Raw genomic sequence first — 13,560 nt, forward strand, 5'->3', positions numbered from 1 at the left:
CAGCCTAAAGATCCTTGGAGTACCGATAGATAGCCATTTATCTTTCGATAACCACGCTAAGTTCACCACGAAAAAAATGTTCAATATGATGTGGATACTGAAACAAGTGAAATCATATCTTCCCTTGGACACTTTCCGGAACCTGGTACAATCCACAGTTATTACCCACGCAGACTATTGCAACAGTGTTTTCTTAGGATGTATGATCCAAGTCCTGAAAAGACTTCAGACTGTCCAGAACACAGCAGCCAGACTTATCTTTGGCAAGTCAAGATTTGAAAGCGCATCTCCTCTTTCAGAGAAGCTTCACTGGCTCCCCATCAAAGAAAGAATAAATTTCAAGGTCCATACAATGATTCATAAGATCATATACGGAGAACCCCCTAGCTACATGAATGACTTAATCGACCTCCCAATCAGAAACAGATCAATGTCCTCACGTACTTACCTTAACTTACACCTTCCCAACTGCAGAGGAATTAAATACAAAACCTACTATGCATCCAGTTTCTCCTTTTTGGGCAGCCAGCTTTGGAATGCTCTACCAAGATCTATTCGAACAATTAATGACTATCTACCCTTTAGGAAAATGTTGAAGACATATCTCTTCAAGCAAGCTTATCCTAACGACCCAACTTAATCTTATCAGCCCACCTATACAACTCCTGCTCTGACACTGACTCTGACACCGATTATACCTTTAACCTTGTCTCTCAATCTCCTTACACTCATCCCCCAGTCTTTTCTTCTCCATCTTTCCTATACCATACCCCTCCCGATCTCCTTTCCTTTTGCCTATCCTATCTTTGTTTACCTTCCCATATCCAATTCATATATTCTTAAAACCTTACTATTATTATGTTCATTTAGTTTGTAATATTCTCCTTACAAGACTCTGTAATTCTATTTACTATGTAAGCCGCATTGAACCTGTGTGTGGGAAAGCGCGGGGTACAAATGTAGTAAATAAATAAATATCTACAAGAGACTTGACTTTCAGACTCTGAACACAGTAAGTTAGAACAGGCCTGGGTGGGCCAGGTTAGCTATGCCTCCTCAGGAGGAAGGAAGGTGGGAGTGGTGATTTTATTCCACAAAAATTTAGTCCGCGCCTCAGAGGTCCTCCTGCAAGACCCACAGGGAAGGTATTTACTGACACGATTATGGCTGCAAGGCCAAGACCTCTACTTATTATCTGTGTACCCCCCAACCCCTTACGATCTGAAGTTCTTCCCGGGGCTGCTGGAAAAAAACTCATACTTTTTCAGGGCATAATAGCCTGTATTAACTAGTCAACAGTTAATTGAGAAACATTTCTTGAACGGATGATTTTTTTAGTGCTTTCCAAAATTGAAAGTGCTTATACTTCTAATTTCATTTGGAATTGGATTCCACCATTTAGCACATTCAAAACTAAATCCAGCTGTATAAAGTCCTACAAATTGCATTTTTACAGCTAGGTAAATGTAGAACCAAATGTTCTCTTGATGTTGGTTTTGCCTTCCTAGCCAACAATATAATTATTAGGTCCATAATATAGTCTGGTGCCATTCCAAACAACATTTTGAAAATTAAGGTGCACGTTTTAAACATTATTTGAGCTCTGATAGGTCTGATAGGGAGTTAATGTAATTTAACGAGTAAAGGAGATGCCTTTTTAAACCATGGTACCTCACTGATTAAGCGAGTTACTGTATTCTGTACTGTCTGAAGCAATTTAAGCATAGAATCTTTGCTTCCTACATAAATTGCATTACAATAGTCCAACTGAGAAAGGAGTCAATGTTTGGACAAGTAAACTAAAGGAATTTTTGTTAAAGTAAGCTTTAACTCTTTTTAATTTCCACACTGTCTTGAATACTGTATGAACTTGGTTTTCAAAACATAAATGTTTGTCAAAGACTACTCCTAGGATTTTTAGTTGTACATCTATTGGATAAACGGTTGAAGTATGAAATTAGGATAAGAGGTGTGACAGTGTGAGCTTGATAACACCAGGAATTTTGTTTTTTCTCTATTCAGACTGAGTTTGAAAATCACTGGTAAACTATTCCATTATGTCTACACCAGGGGTTCCCAAACCTGGTCCTGAAAGTACCCCAGCCAATCAGGTTTTCAGGATACCCACAATGAATATTCATGAGAGAGATTTGCATGCACTGCCTCCACAGCATACAACTCTATCTCATGAATATTCATTATGGATATCCTAAAAATCTGACTGACTGGGGTGCCTCCAGGATCAGGTTTGAGAACCCCTGGTCAAGATCTTTCCTTATTGTGTGCAGTATCTCAGAGATGTCATTACTACTACTACTACTACTACTACTATTTAGCATTTTTATAGCGCTACAAGGCATACGCAGCGCTGCACAAACATAGAAGAAAGACAGTCCCTGCTCAAAGAGCTTACAATCTAATAGACAAAAAATAAAGTAAGCAAATCAATTAATGTGTACAGGAAGGAGGAGAGGAGGGTAGGGGGTAGGTGGAGGCGAGTGGTTACGAGTCAAAAGCAATGTTAAAGAGGTGGGCTTTCAGTCTAGATTTAAAGGTGGCCAAAGATGGGGCAAGACGTAGGGGCTCAGGAAGTTTATTCCAGGCGTAGGGTGCAGCGAGACAGAAGGCGCGAAGTCTGGAGTTGGCAGTAGTGGAGAAGGGAACAGATAAGAAGGATTTATCCATGGAGCGGAGTGCACGGGAAGGGGTGTAGGGAAGGACGAGTGTGGAGAGATACTGGGGAGCAGCAGAGTGACTACATTTATAGGTTAGTAGAAGAAGTTTGAACAGGATGCGAAAACGGATAGGGAGCCAGTGAAGCGACTTGAGAGGGGTAGTATGAGTAAAGCGACCCTGGCGGAAGATGAGACGGGCAGCAGAGTTTTGAACCGACTGGAGAGGGGAGAGGTGACTAAGTGGGAGGCCAGCAAGAAGCAGATTGCAGTAGTCTAAACGAGAGGTGACAAGGGTGTGGATGAGGGTTTTGGTAGAGTGCTCGGAAAGAAAGGGGCGGATTTTACGGATGTTGTAAAGAAAGAAACGACAGGTCTTGGCGATCTGCTGGAAATGAGCAGAGAAGGAAAGAGAAGAGTCAAAGATGACCCCAAGGTTTCGAGCTGAGGAGACAGGGAGAATGAGAGAGACATCAACAGAAATAGAAAACCGGGGGGAGTGGGGAGGTGGGTTTGGGGGAGGAAATGAGAAGCTCGGTTTTGGTCATATTTAATTTCAGGTGGTGTTGAGACATCCAGACAGCAATGTCAGACAAGCACGCTGAAACTTTGGTTTGGATGAAAGGTGAGATATCAGGGGTCGAAAGGTAGATTTGGGAGTCATCAGCATAGAGATGGTAGGAAAAGCCATGGGATGAGATTAATGAACCAAGGGAAGAAGTGTAGATAGAAAAGAGGAGGGGACCAAGAACAGAACCCTGAGATACACCGACAGGCAGAGGGATAGAAGTAGAAGAGGATCCACCAGAGTGAACACTAAAGGTGCGGAGGGAGAGGTAGGAAGAGAACCAGGAAAGGACAGAGCCCTGGAATCCAAGTGAGGACAGGGTATCGAGAAGTATGCTGTGATCGACAGTGTCAAAAGCAGCGGAAAGATCAAGAAGAATGAGGATGGAATATTGTCCTCTGGATTTAGCAAGTAATAGGTCATTGGAGACTTTAATAAGCGCAGTTTCGGTTGAGTGGAGAGGGCGAAAACCAGATTGTAGTGGGTCAAGAATAGCATGTGAGGAGAGAAAATCAAGGCAGCGGTGGTGAACAGCACGCTCAAGTAATTTGGAGAGAAAAGGGAGGAGGGAGATGGGTCGGTAATTAGAGGGACAAGTAGGGTCAAGTGAAGGCTTCTTAAGGAGAGGTGTGACCACAGCATGTTTAAAGGCAGTAGGGACAGATACAGTGAAAAGTGAGAGGTTGAGAATGTGACAGATAAAAGGAATAAGAGCAGGTGAGATGGCATTAAGAAGGTGGGTGGGAATGGGATCAGAGGAACAAGAGGTACATTTTGAGGAAGAAAGGAGAAGTGTAGTTTCCTCTATAGTAACTTCAGGAAAGGAGAAAAAGGATTGAGGGGAAGGAGAGAGAGAGGGGAACGGACTAGTGGAGGGAGAGGTGGCGAGGTAGAGAATTCAAGGTTTATCTTTTGAACCTTGTCGTGAAAGAATTCAGCAAGGGTCTGGGGAGATAATGAATGGGGAGTTGGGGGAGGGGGCACCTTGAGGAGAGAGTTCAATGTGGTGAAGAGAAGTCGAGGGTTAGAGCCAAGAGAGCTGGTCAGTTGGATACAATAATCCTGTTTGGCGTGTAAAAGAGCAGATTGGAAGGAGGTCAGCATGAACTTAAAGTGTAAGAAATCAGCAAAGGCCCGAGATTTCCACCAGAGGCGTTCGGCGGAGCGGGTACAGGAACGTAGGTAGTGGATATTAGAAATCAGCCAAGGTTGGGGTTTTGTACGCCTTATAGGGCGGGTCATCAAAGGTGCAAGAGTGTCTAAGGCAGAGGATAGAGTACTGTTGTAAGAAGAAACAGCCTCGTAGATGGTGCCACAGTAGAGAGGAGGTTTGAAACATGGGAGGATAGAGATGAAGGGTCAATATCATGAAGATTCCTAGATAAATTAGATAAGATAGGACGGGACTGGGAGGGAGGAGATTTAAGTGTGAAAGTTATAAGATGGTGATCAGAGAGGGGAAGATCAGAGGCAAGGAAACTAGAGGGTGAACAGTTGGAGGAGAAGATGAGATCAAGACAGTGACCATTTTGATGAGTGGGGGAGGTGGAGCATAGTTGGAGATTAAAGGAGGATGTTAAAGCGAGTAACTTGGAAATATAAGAGTTAGAAGGATCATTAGCAGGAATATTAAAGTCACCAAGGATGAGAGAGGGGGAGGAAGGATCATGGAAGAAGGCAAGCCAGACATCAAAGTCACTGAGAAAGGATGAAAGGGACTTATGAGGGGGACGATAAATGACCAATATTCGAAGAGGCAGAGGAGAGAAAAGGCGGATAGAGTGGACTTCAAAGGAGGAAAAACAGTGAGATTGAGGTGGAAGAAGGGGTTGAAATCTGGAGGAGGGAGAGAGAAGTAATCCAACACCACCCCCGCGGCCAGCAGGGCGAGGAGTATGTGAAAAAAGATAACCGCCATGGCAGAGGGTCATTAATGAAAGGAACATATATAGTAATCTCATCTGCATAAATTAATTAGATTATTAGAAACTTCATTCTGAGAAAGACGTATGTACACATACATACAAAAGTAATAATGGTGATAGAATGCCTCCCTTATGAAAAGAGGTAAAACAGGTTAGGACCTCCATTGCATCCTTAAAGAGCTACAGAAAATACACTGCTTGCACCATGTGTATCCAATCCTGATACCCAAGGGAGCAATCCAGCCCATGTCAGCCTCCAGAGAAAATTAATGAAATACAGTCTGCTGCTTAACTAACTTCTGTAGCATTTAGCTATACAGAATTCTACCTAGTGCTCACATCCTGAATCAGTTTATTTAGAGGTGCAACAACTAATGCCTGCATCTTCCTTAACTACTGCCATCCTTTCACACGTCAATTATAATGACCAACTATTTTCATGGGCACCAGATCCCCTGAAAGCCCACCTCACAGCCTTCATCATATTGCTACCACTGTAATAAAAAAATTTGATTTTCATATCTCTGCCATCAAACCAACCATCAATTATCCCCTGAACTGCTTCCAAGATATGGACTGAGGTATGAATCTGGTTTATCATCTGGGTGTACCATACAGCCTACTGATATCCTGTTAGATCTGACAATTGTTGCTGCCACCAGTAAGCTATGAGAGATAAGTATGCCTGTGTAGCATTCTAGCTGGTCTAGATGTCAATTGTAAAATGGATGTTTCACCCTTGTCCATCTGTGCCTTCACCTGGGAACGATACTGAGCAAACAGAGTAGGGATCACCTACCTACTAAATGTTGCCCTGCTGGTCACTTTGTAACTGGAAGCTAATAGATGGAGCAGCTGATTAAACCCCATATTCTCTATTTCATCTATGTAATGTGTACCCACTTTGGATGCAGTCTGCCTTTTAGCATGAGATAGTGCAGTGGGAAACTATTTCATCTGCTCAACATGCTAACCTAACTGTACTTTTCCATCTCTCCTCTCATTCTCTGCCACCTGCATGTTTCATTTTTGAAAAAGGCATGATATGTTTATGTTCAAGATAAGGGTAGGAAAATAAACATTAATGAATATGTCCAGTCACTATATACCCCCTGATATTCAGCCAGCTGTGGTAAGTGTTTTTTTAAACACTTATCTTCACCGGCTAAATTAGTCCCAGATATTCTTTCCAGACCATGTGTGGGCACTGGCACTAGGCAAGACAAGTGCTAATTTTATGTAGCCTGGCTGCTGGAGCTTATGTGGGTCCCACCTGAGATTCAGCTGGAACCCCACAAGAAAGAGTGGTGAGGGGAAGTGGAAAGGTGAGTCTTTACTGAGAACAAACAGTCAGAGAGGTTAAGACAAAACCATGACAAGACAGTACCCAATATCCCAGGGAACGGAGATGAGAAAGAAGAAGGGAGTGATCGACTAAGTCAAGCACTGAAGACAGATCTAAAGAGACTACAAGAAAGATTTTCCCAGAATCAAGGTAACAGTATAATTCACTAGGCAGTGACTGCTGTTTCAGTACTATGTGTAGAACGAAAGCCAGTTTGACAAGGGTGGAGAGCAGAAAGCAGTTCAATATGCGAGGATAACTGTTTGAAAACCACCTTCTCAAGTAACATGGAGGCAAAACAAAGGTTGGAGACTGGATGATAACTTTCAGGTAGGGTGGGGTCTAATGAGGCCTTTTTGAGAAATGCACGGACCACAGCATGTTTCCACACAGCGAGAACAGAGCTCAGTTAAGCTCTGACAGATCAAATGCCTAGCACAATGGAACACTCAAGAGTATAAATGCAAAAGCAGTCTTTATTGAGCAAAGCACCAAGGTGAGACCCAACACACAACCGTTTTTCGGCAGACAAAGTCGCATGCCTCGGGGGTCACAAAGCACTTCAAAACATAATGTTTATGGTGCCTATCAGAAACAATGGACAGTATGCCAACTCTTGTGTTGCAGAAATAATGCCACAAAATGAACGAAAGGACATCCAACATGTGGTCAATGAACTCATTAACTTTGTGGCATTATTTCTGCAACACCGTTGGCATACTCTCTACTGTTTCTGATAGGCACCATAAACATAGTGTTTATGTTTTGAAGTGCTTTGTGACTTCCGAGGCAGATGGGTTTGTCCATCAAATTACAGTCCCGTGTTGGGTCCCACCTTGGTGCTTTGCTCAATAAAGACTACTTTTGTATTTATCCTCAGAGTGAAAGTCATTGTGTCATCCCCTTCTGTTTCCATTGCATCTTGGATATGCCAAAGGGTTGGGGGTTTTTTCCTGTTTTGTTTTTTTAAGATCACATGCCTAGCCAGAGGCAGTAGACCATGTTTAGATGACAGCAGCCATTTAGGAGGGAGGGTATCAAGAAAAGAAGTAACGTGGAGGGGCATAATCGAACGGCACCAGCCAAAATAGATGGCCGGCCATCTATTTTGGTGGCGCTGCAAAAGAGCTGTCCGAAACCGTATTATCAAAAAAGATGGACGGACATCTTTTGTTTCGATAACACGGTTGGGGCCAGCCAAATGCCATAGATCGCCGGGTTTGAGATGGCAGACTTTGTTTTTCAGCAATAATGGAAACTGGAACCGGCCATCTCAAACCCGACCAAATCCAAGGCATTTGGCCGTGGGAGGGGCCAGCATTCGTAGTGCACTGGTACTTCTGGATATTTAGATCTTGCTGATCAGTTATGTTATGACTTACTTTTTCTGGAGTGCTGTATTTTGTGATACTGTTTTGAGAAATGTTCAATAAAGACCATACAAATTTAAAAAGTCCCTGCCGTGCATTTTCCCTTGATGGCCGTCCCTGACGTGCACTTCCCTTAATGGCCGTCGTTCTCCTCCCCAAACATGAAAATCAAAACTGTTTTTGCTCACAGCTTTTTTAGTAGTAATAGTGGGATTTGAACCGGCCACCTCTGCATTACAAGACCAGTGATGTAACCACTTGGCCACAGCTCCACTTACTTGGATGTCCCTCCCTTTTGATTACGCCCCTCCAGGTCTCTCTCAGCCACTCACAGACAGCTAAACGCGCTGTGATTGGCTGAGAGAGACCTGAAGGGGTATAATCAAAAGGGAGGGACATCCAACTAAGTGGAGCTGTGGCCAAGTGGTTACATCACTGGTCTTATAATGCTGAGGTGGCCGGTTCAAATCCCACTGTTACTAAAAAAGCTATGAGCAAACACAGTTTTGATTTCCCCATTCGGGGAGAAAGACGGCCATTAAGGGAAGTGCAAGGCAGGAACTTTTTAAATTTGTATGAAGTCTTTATTGAACATTTCTCAAAACAATATCACAAAATACAGCACTCCAGAACAAGTAAGTCATAACATAACTGATCAGCAAGATCCTTTTTTTTTACGAGCTGGCCGCTTCCCCTCCTAGGGAAGGAAATGCGCGTGCAAATGAGCAGCTCATTTGCATGCGATTTCCTTCATGCATGCCCTTCCCTTACCGATTCGCTAAGGGATCGGTAAGGGAAGGACTCTTCCATGCAGTTTAGTACACCTGGCTTTAAATCTGCTCCAGGGACCTACATACTGCTGTCATGGAGCTGGCTGGCATAGAGGCTGGCAAAAAAATGTTTTAAAGGTTTTTTTTTTGGGTGGGAGGGGGTTGGTGACCATTGGGGGAGTATGGGGAGGTCATCCCCGATTCCTTCCGGTGGTCATCTGGTCAGTTTGGGCACCTTTTTGAGACTTGGTCGTGAAAATAAATAGACCAAGTAAAACCGGCCAAATGCTCGTCATCGCCGGTTTTCTTTTTTCCATTATCAGCTGAAGCCGGCCATCTCGTAAGCACGCCCACGTCCCGCCTTTGCTACCCTGCCAACACGCCTCCTTGAAGTTTGGCCGCCTCCGCAACGGAATGCCGGCGAGTGTGTAAAAAAATCGGCTTTCGATTATACCGATTTGGCCAGTTTTAGGAGATGGCCGGTCATCTCCCGATTTGTGTCGGAAGATCGCCGACAATCTCTTTTGAAAATAAGCCTGATAGTAACATAGTAAATGACGGCAGATAAAGACCTGTACGGTCCATCCAGTCTGCCCAATGTAAAGCACCCCTTTGCCTCTGAGAGGAGCTGAACATTTTGGAGGGGTCAGAAAGCCCTTTCGGCAAAGGAAACACAGTTCAGACTATATTTTTTCTCTTTTACAATAATGCTAAAATTTATTAAACAAATGATTACAATAAAATTCTTTTATCCCAGTGTTACAGAAAATTGAATGCTTATTTATATACATCTAAATTTCAGCAGAAGTAAAATAAAATCTCTCTCTGGTGGCTTCTCTACGTGTTTCCCTGGAACCTATGAAGTCTGACTGCTACAAGACGTGCTTAGTGAGATACTGAAGCTTCCCTTTGTCTAATCTCTTAATCTCTTTTATATTTTTCTCTTTATTATCTGGTATTCTTCAACCCTAACCTCTAAGGTCACCTTATCATACCTCTGCTTTTTTGGCTTTTTTTCCCCATTATTCATCATTTGCCCTTTGTAACCTCAAATTTCCCTGAATATTTACCACTCATATCTGTCCTTCACTGATAGAGGTTCTCTGCATTACGTCCAGAGCTTGTTTGAGAACAAGCAGACACTTGTTATCATTTCCAAATTTTATAGCTGATGACTTGGGCTAAGCCTGCCTATTAACTTGTCTCTGAAAAGGCCAAGAAGACAAAGGCTAGCTGTTTGTCCTGTTTGATCATAGATAAGGGAATACATTACATACACAAAGCTGGCTGATCTCTGCAAAATTAGACACCAGACAGCACTATACGAAACACCAACAAGATAAATTCATTATACCAGAGTTTGATTTGTCCTTGCCATTTTCAGACAACAGACCGTAGAACTCTGCCCAGCACTGTTCTTGTACTAAAATTTCTGAAGTTAACATCTAAGCCCCTTAAAATTTACTCTCCAGCCCATCCACATCTATTCAGTCATGATCCATCCAATCACCGCTAAGATTCCATGGATCCATTCCTTCTAAACAGGATTCCTTTGTGTCTATCCCACGCATGTTTCAGATTCATAGTTTTCACCAGTTGAGACAGATGGGTTAAGGACAGTAAGAAGAAATTACACCAACTAGAAAAAGAATTGGGAACAGGGGGCTGAAGTATCTGGCTGGTGGGAGAATTATCGGAAGGAAATGATGAACAAAGGTTATCAACCTTAGCAGAGAAGAAAGCAACAAGAACACTGGCAGATGGTTGGGTAGTAGAAGTAGAGTCCGGAGTAGTTAAATGCAAGATGATTTTGAACAATTATTTGCCATCAAAGTCCACTCCATTCGATCTTGATCCATCTTGCCATACACAGGAGACAGACCGTAGAAGTGTGCAAGGCACTGTCCTTATGTTCCAACTACTGAATCGTTGTTCTTATGTTCCAACACACACAGAAAGAGTGGGTCTATTAGTGAAACCCTCTGCTTTGAAGACACACAGACTGTTATTTATACCACAAGACACAGTCAGTCAGAGAGCTCTGTTCTTGAAATGAAAAATTCCACTCTTCTGTCACTAGTATATTTGACTCATTTCCTAATGTGCCTGCTATCAGAATCTGTCCCCCCCATAAATTTAACAATAAGTGCAGCAACCATTCAGACCCCTTTATATATTGTTTGGGTCTCACCCTTAAAAAAACCATCTGTATAAAAACTGGCAGATTTAGTTTCAAACATGCAATGCCAAGCTCCTCTCTTAGAGACAAATTGCATCACTGCATAGGACTGACAAATTCAAATTATGATATCCTCTTTTCTGACCCCTCCCCTTTCTGCTCATTTTTTGAGATTTAAAAAAAAACCCACAGAAAAAAATGAGTTACTTTAGTAAGAGCATAAACACAAACCAGTAGGCAAGCAAAGGGGATGTAGAAGCAACGTACTCCCCTATTGGCTTCAAACAGTAGTGTGAGTAGTGTGTTCTACTACCTAACAGTATGCATATTAGCCACCAGTGTGCATTATAAGAGACTAGTAAAACAGGCCCGTTTCTGACACAAATGAAACGGGTGCTAGAAAGGTTTTTCTCGGACTGTGTATGTTTGAGAGAGTGTGTGTGAGAGTGTCTGTGTGTGTGTATGAGAGAGAGAGAGAGAGAGAGAATGTGTAAGTGTGTGACAGGGAGAGAGTGAGACCGCTGGGTGCGTGTCTCCTCTGTCCCCTGCCCCCCATCCAGCCACCCAGCGATTCTCCTCTCTTCCCTGCCCCCCTTCCAGCCACCCAGCGAGTCTCCTCTGTCCCCTGCTCCCCCTCCAGCCACCCAGTGATTCTCCTCTCCCCTGCCCCCCTCCAGACACCCAGCGATTCTCCTCTTTGCCCTGCCACTCCTCCAGCCACCCAGCGATTCTCCTCTCTCCCCCGCCCTCCCTCCAGCCATCCTCCTCTCCCCTGCCCCCCCCCCCCAGCCACCCTGCGATTCTCCTCTCTCCCCAGCCCCCCCCCCCCCCAGGCACCCAGTGATTGTCCTCTCTCCCCTGCTCCCCCTCCAGCCACCCAGAGATTCTCCTCGCTCCCCTGGCTCCCCCTCCAGCCATCCATCGATTCTCCTCGTTCCCCTGTTTACCTCCGTCGAAGCGGCCGTGTCTTTGAAAGCCCTGCCCGTCTGTAGCCTTCCCTTCGACTTTGTTCCCTCTGAGTCCCGCCTGCTGACGTCATTTCCTCTTTCCACAAGGGCAGGACACTGAGGGAATGAACTTGAAGGGAAGACTATAGACGTTGAAGTTGTGCCTCGTGCTGCTATCCTGTGGATGGTCAGTGCTGTTTGTGACAAACCCGGAAGTGCGTGACGTCAATTCAGGAGATGGATACAGGGTTAGAGGCAGCACGAACCCTTCAAACTTTCACTGCCACAGAGTCACCTTCAGAACGTTGGAGGTGCTTTTTATTATATAGACTTGTCATTAATGGTGTGAACTGAAGACATGTGAGTAAATTTCTGGGATTTCTGTTTACTGTTGTTTCCATTAGAAAACATCATTTCCTTTGTGATTTCAAACAACTCACATCTATAATAAAGACTTGCATCCTGTGCTTCCTCAGAGAATTCTAGATGTCTATCATGTTCCATACATTAAAACATTTTCCATAGTAATTCTGAGAGTCAAAAAATGTAATTCCTGAATTGTTTACCTGATCAGAGGCTGATGTAATGCCACCAGTGAAGCATGCACAGTTACAGATATCACTGACAAATGGAAATAGTCAAACATGACAGGAACATAGTGGTGTAGGCCTCTTCTGGGGTGAAAATGAAGGTTAAGAGTACGACTGCTTATCAAAGGGATCACAGTAACATCTCTAAGCCTGAAAAAAAAGATTTAGAAGATTAGAAACGACTAAAATCACTGCATACTCCATAATTATTTACATTTAACTTAGTTATTTTTGTTGGTTGGTTGCTAGCTTAGTCCCTTTCATTGGTTGCTCAAAGCAAGTTATATTCAGGTACGGCAGGAATTTCTAGGTCCTCAGTAGATTTATAATCTATATTTGTACCCAAGGCAACAGAATGTGAAGTGACCTACCCAAGGTTAAAAAGAGCATTCTTCCTCTATAACATCAGCAAAATTCGCCCCTTCCTGTCTGAGCACACCACCCAAACTCTCATCCACTCTCTCATTACCTCTCGCCTTGACTACTGCAACCTACTCCTCACTGGCCTCCCACTTTGCCATCTATCCCCCCTTGAGTCCGTTCAAAACTCTGCTGCACGTCTTATCTTCCACCTGAACCGGTACACTTATATCACCCCTCTCCTCAAGTCACTTCACTGGCTTCCAATCAGGTACCGCATACAGTTTAAGCTTCTCCTTTTAACCTACAAATGCACTCGATCTACAGCCCCTCCCTACCTCTACCCTCATCTCCCCTTACATTCCTACCAGTAACCTCCGTTCTCAAGACAAATCCCTCCTGTCAGTCCCCTTCTCCACCACTGCCAACTCCAGGCTCCGCCCTTTCTGCCTGGAATAAACTCCCTGAGCCCATATGCCAGGCCCCCTCCCTGCCCATCTTCAAAGCCTTGCTCAAAGCTCACCTCTTCAATGTCGCCTTCAGCACCTAACCATCATACCTCTATTCAGGAAATCTAGACTGCCCCTACTTGACATTTCACCCATTAGATTGTAAACTCCTTGGAGCAGGGACTGTCCTTTTTTGTTAATCTGTACAGCGCTGCGTAACCCTACTAGTGCTCTAGAAATGTTAAGTGGTAGTAGTAGCATTCACAGACTTAGAACCCTTGACGTTCCCAGTTTGCAACCTATTGCTCCAACTACTAGGCTACTCCTCCACTCTGATTTCTAATGGTAGCTCCTGGACAGATTAGGCAGCAGGGTACAAAATTCT

General features: G+C 43.8%; 1 protein-coding gene across 1 annotated transcript in view; it reads right to left on the reverse strand.

The window, feature by feature from the left end:
- Positions 1-13,560, reverse strand: part of FAM135B (family with sequence similarity 135 member B) — a 283,306-nt gene that overhangs the window by 201,284 nt on the left and 68,462 nt on the right. The window contains exon 6 of the mRNA XM_030219522.1: positions 12,343-12,516. Within this exon, the coding sequence (XP_030075382.1) occupies positions 12,343-12,516 (174 nt within the window). The remainder of the gene's footprint in view (positions 1-12,342; positions 12,517-13,560) is intronic.

The sequence above is a fragment of the Microcaecilia unicolor genome, chromosome 1, assembly GCF_901765095.1.
Source record: "Microcaecilia unicolor chromosome 1, aMicUni1.1, whole genome shotgun sequence".
Classification (NCBI taxonomy): domain Eukaryota; kingdom Metazoa; phylum Chordata; class Amphibia; order Gymnophiona; family Siphonopidae; genus Microcaecilia; species Microcaecilia unicolor.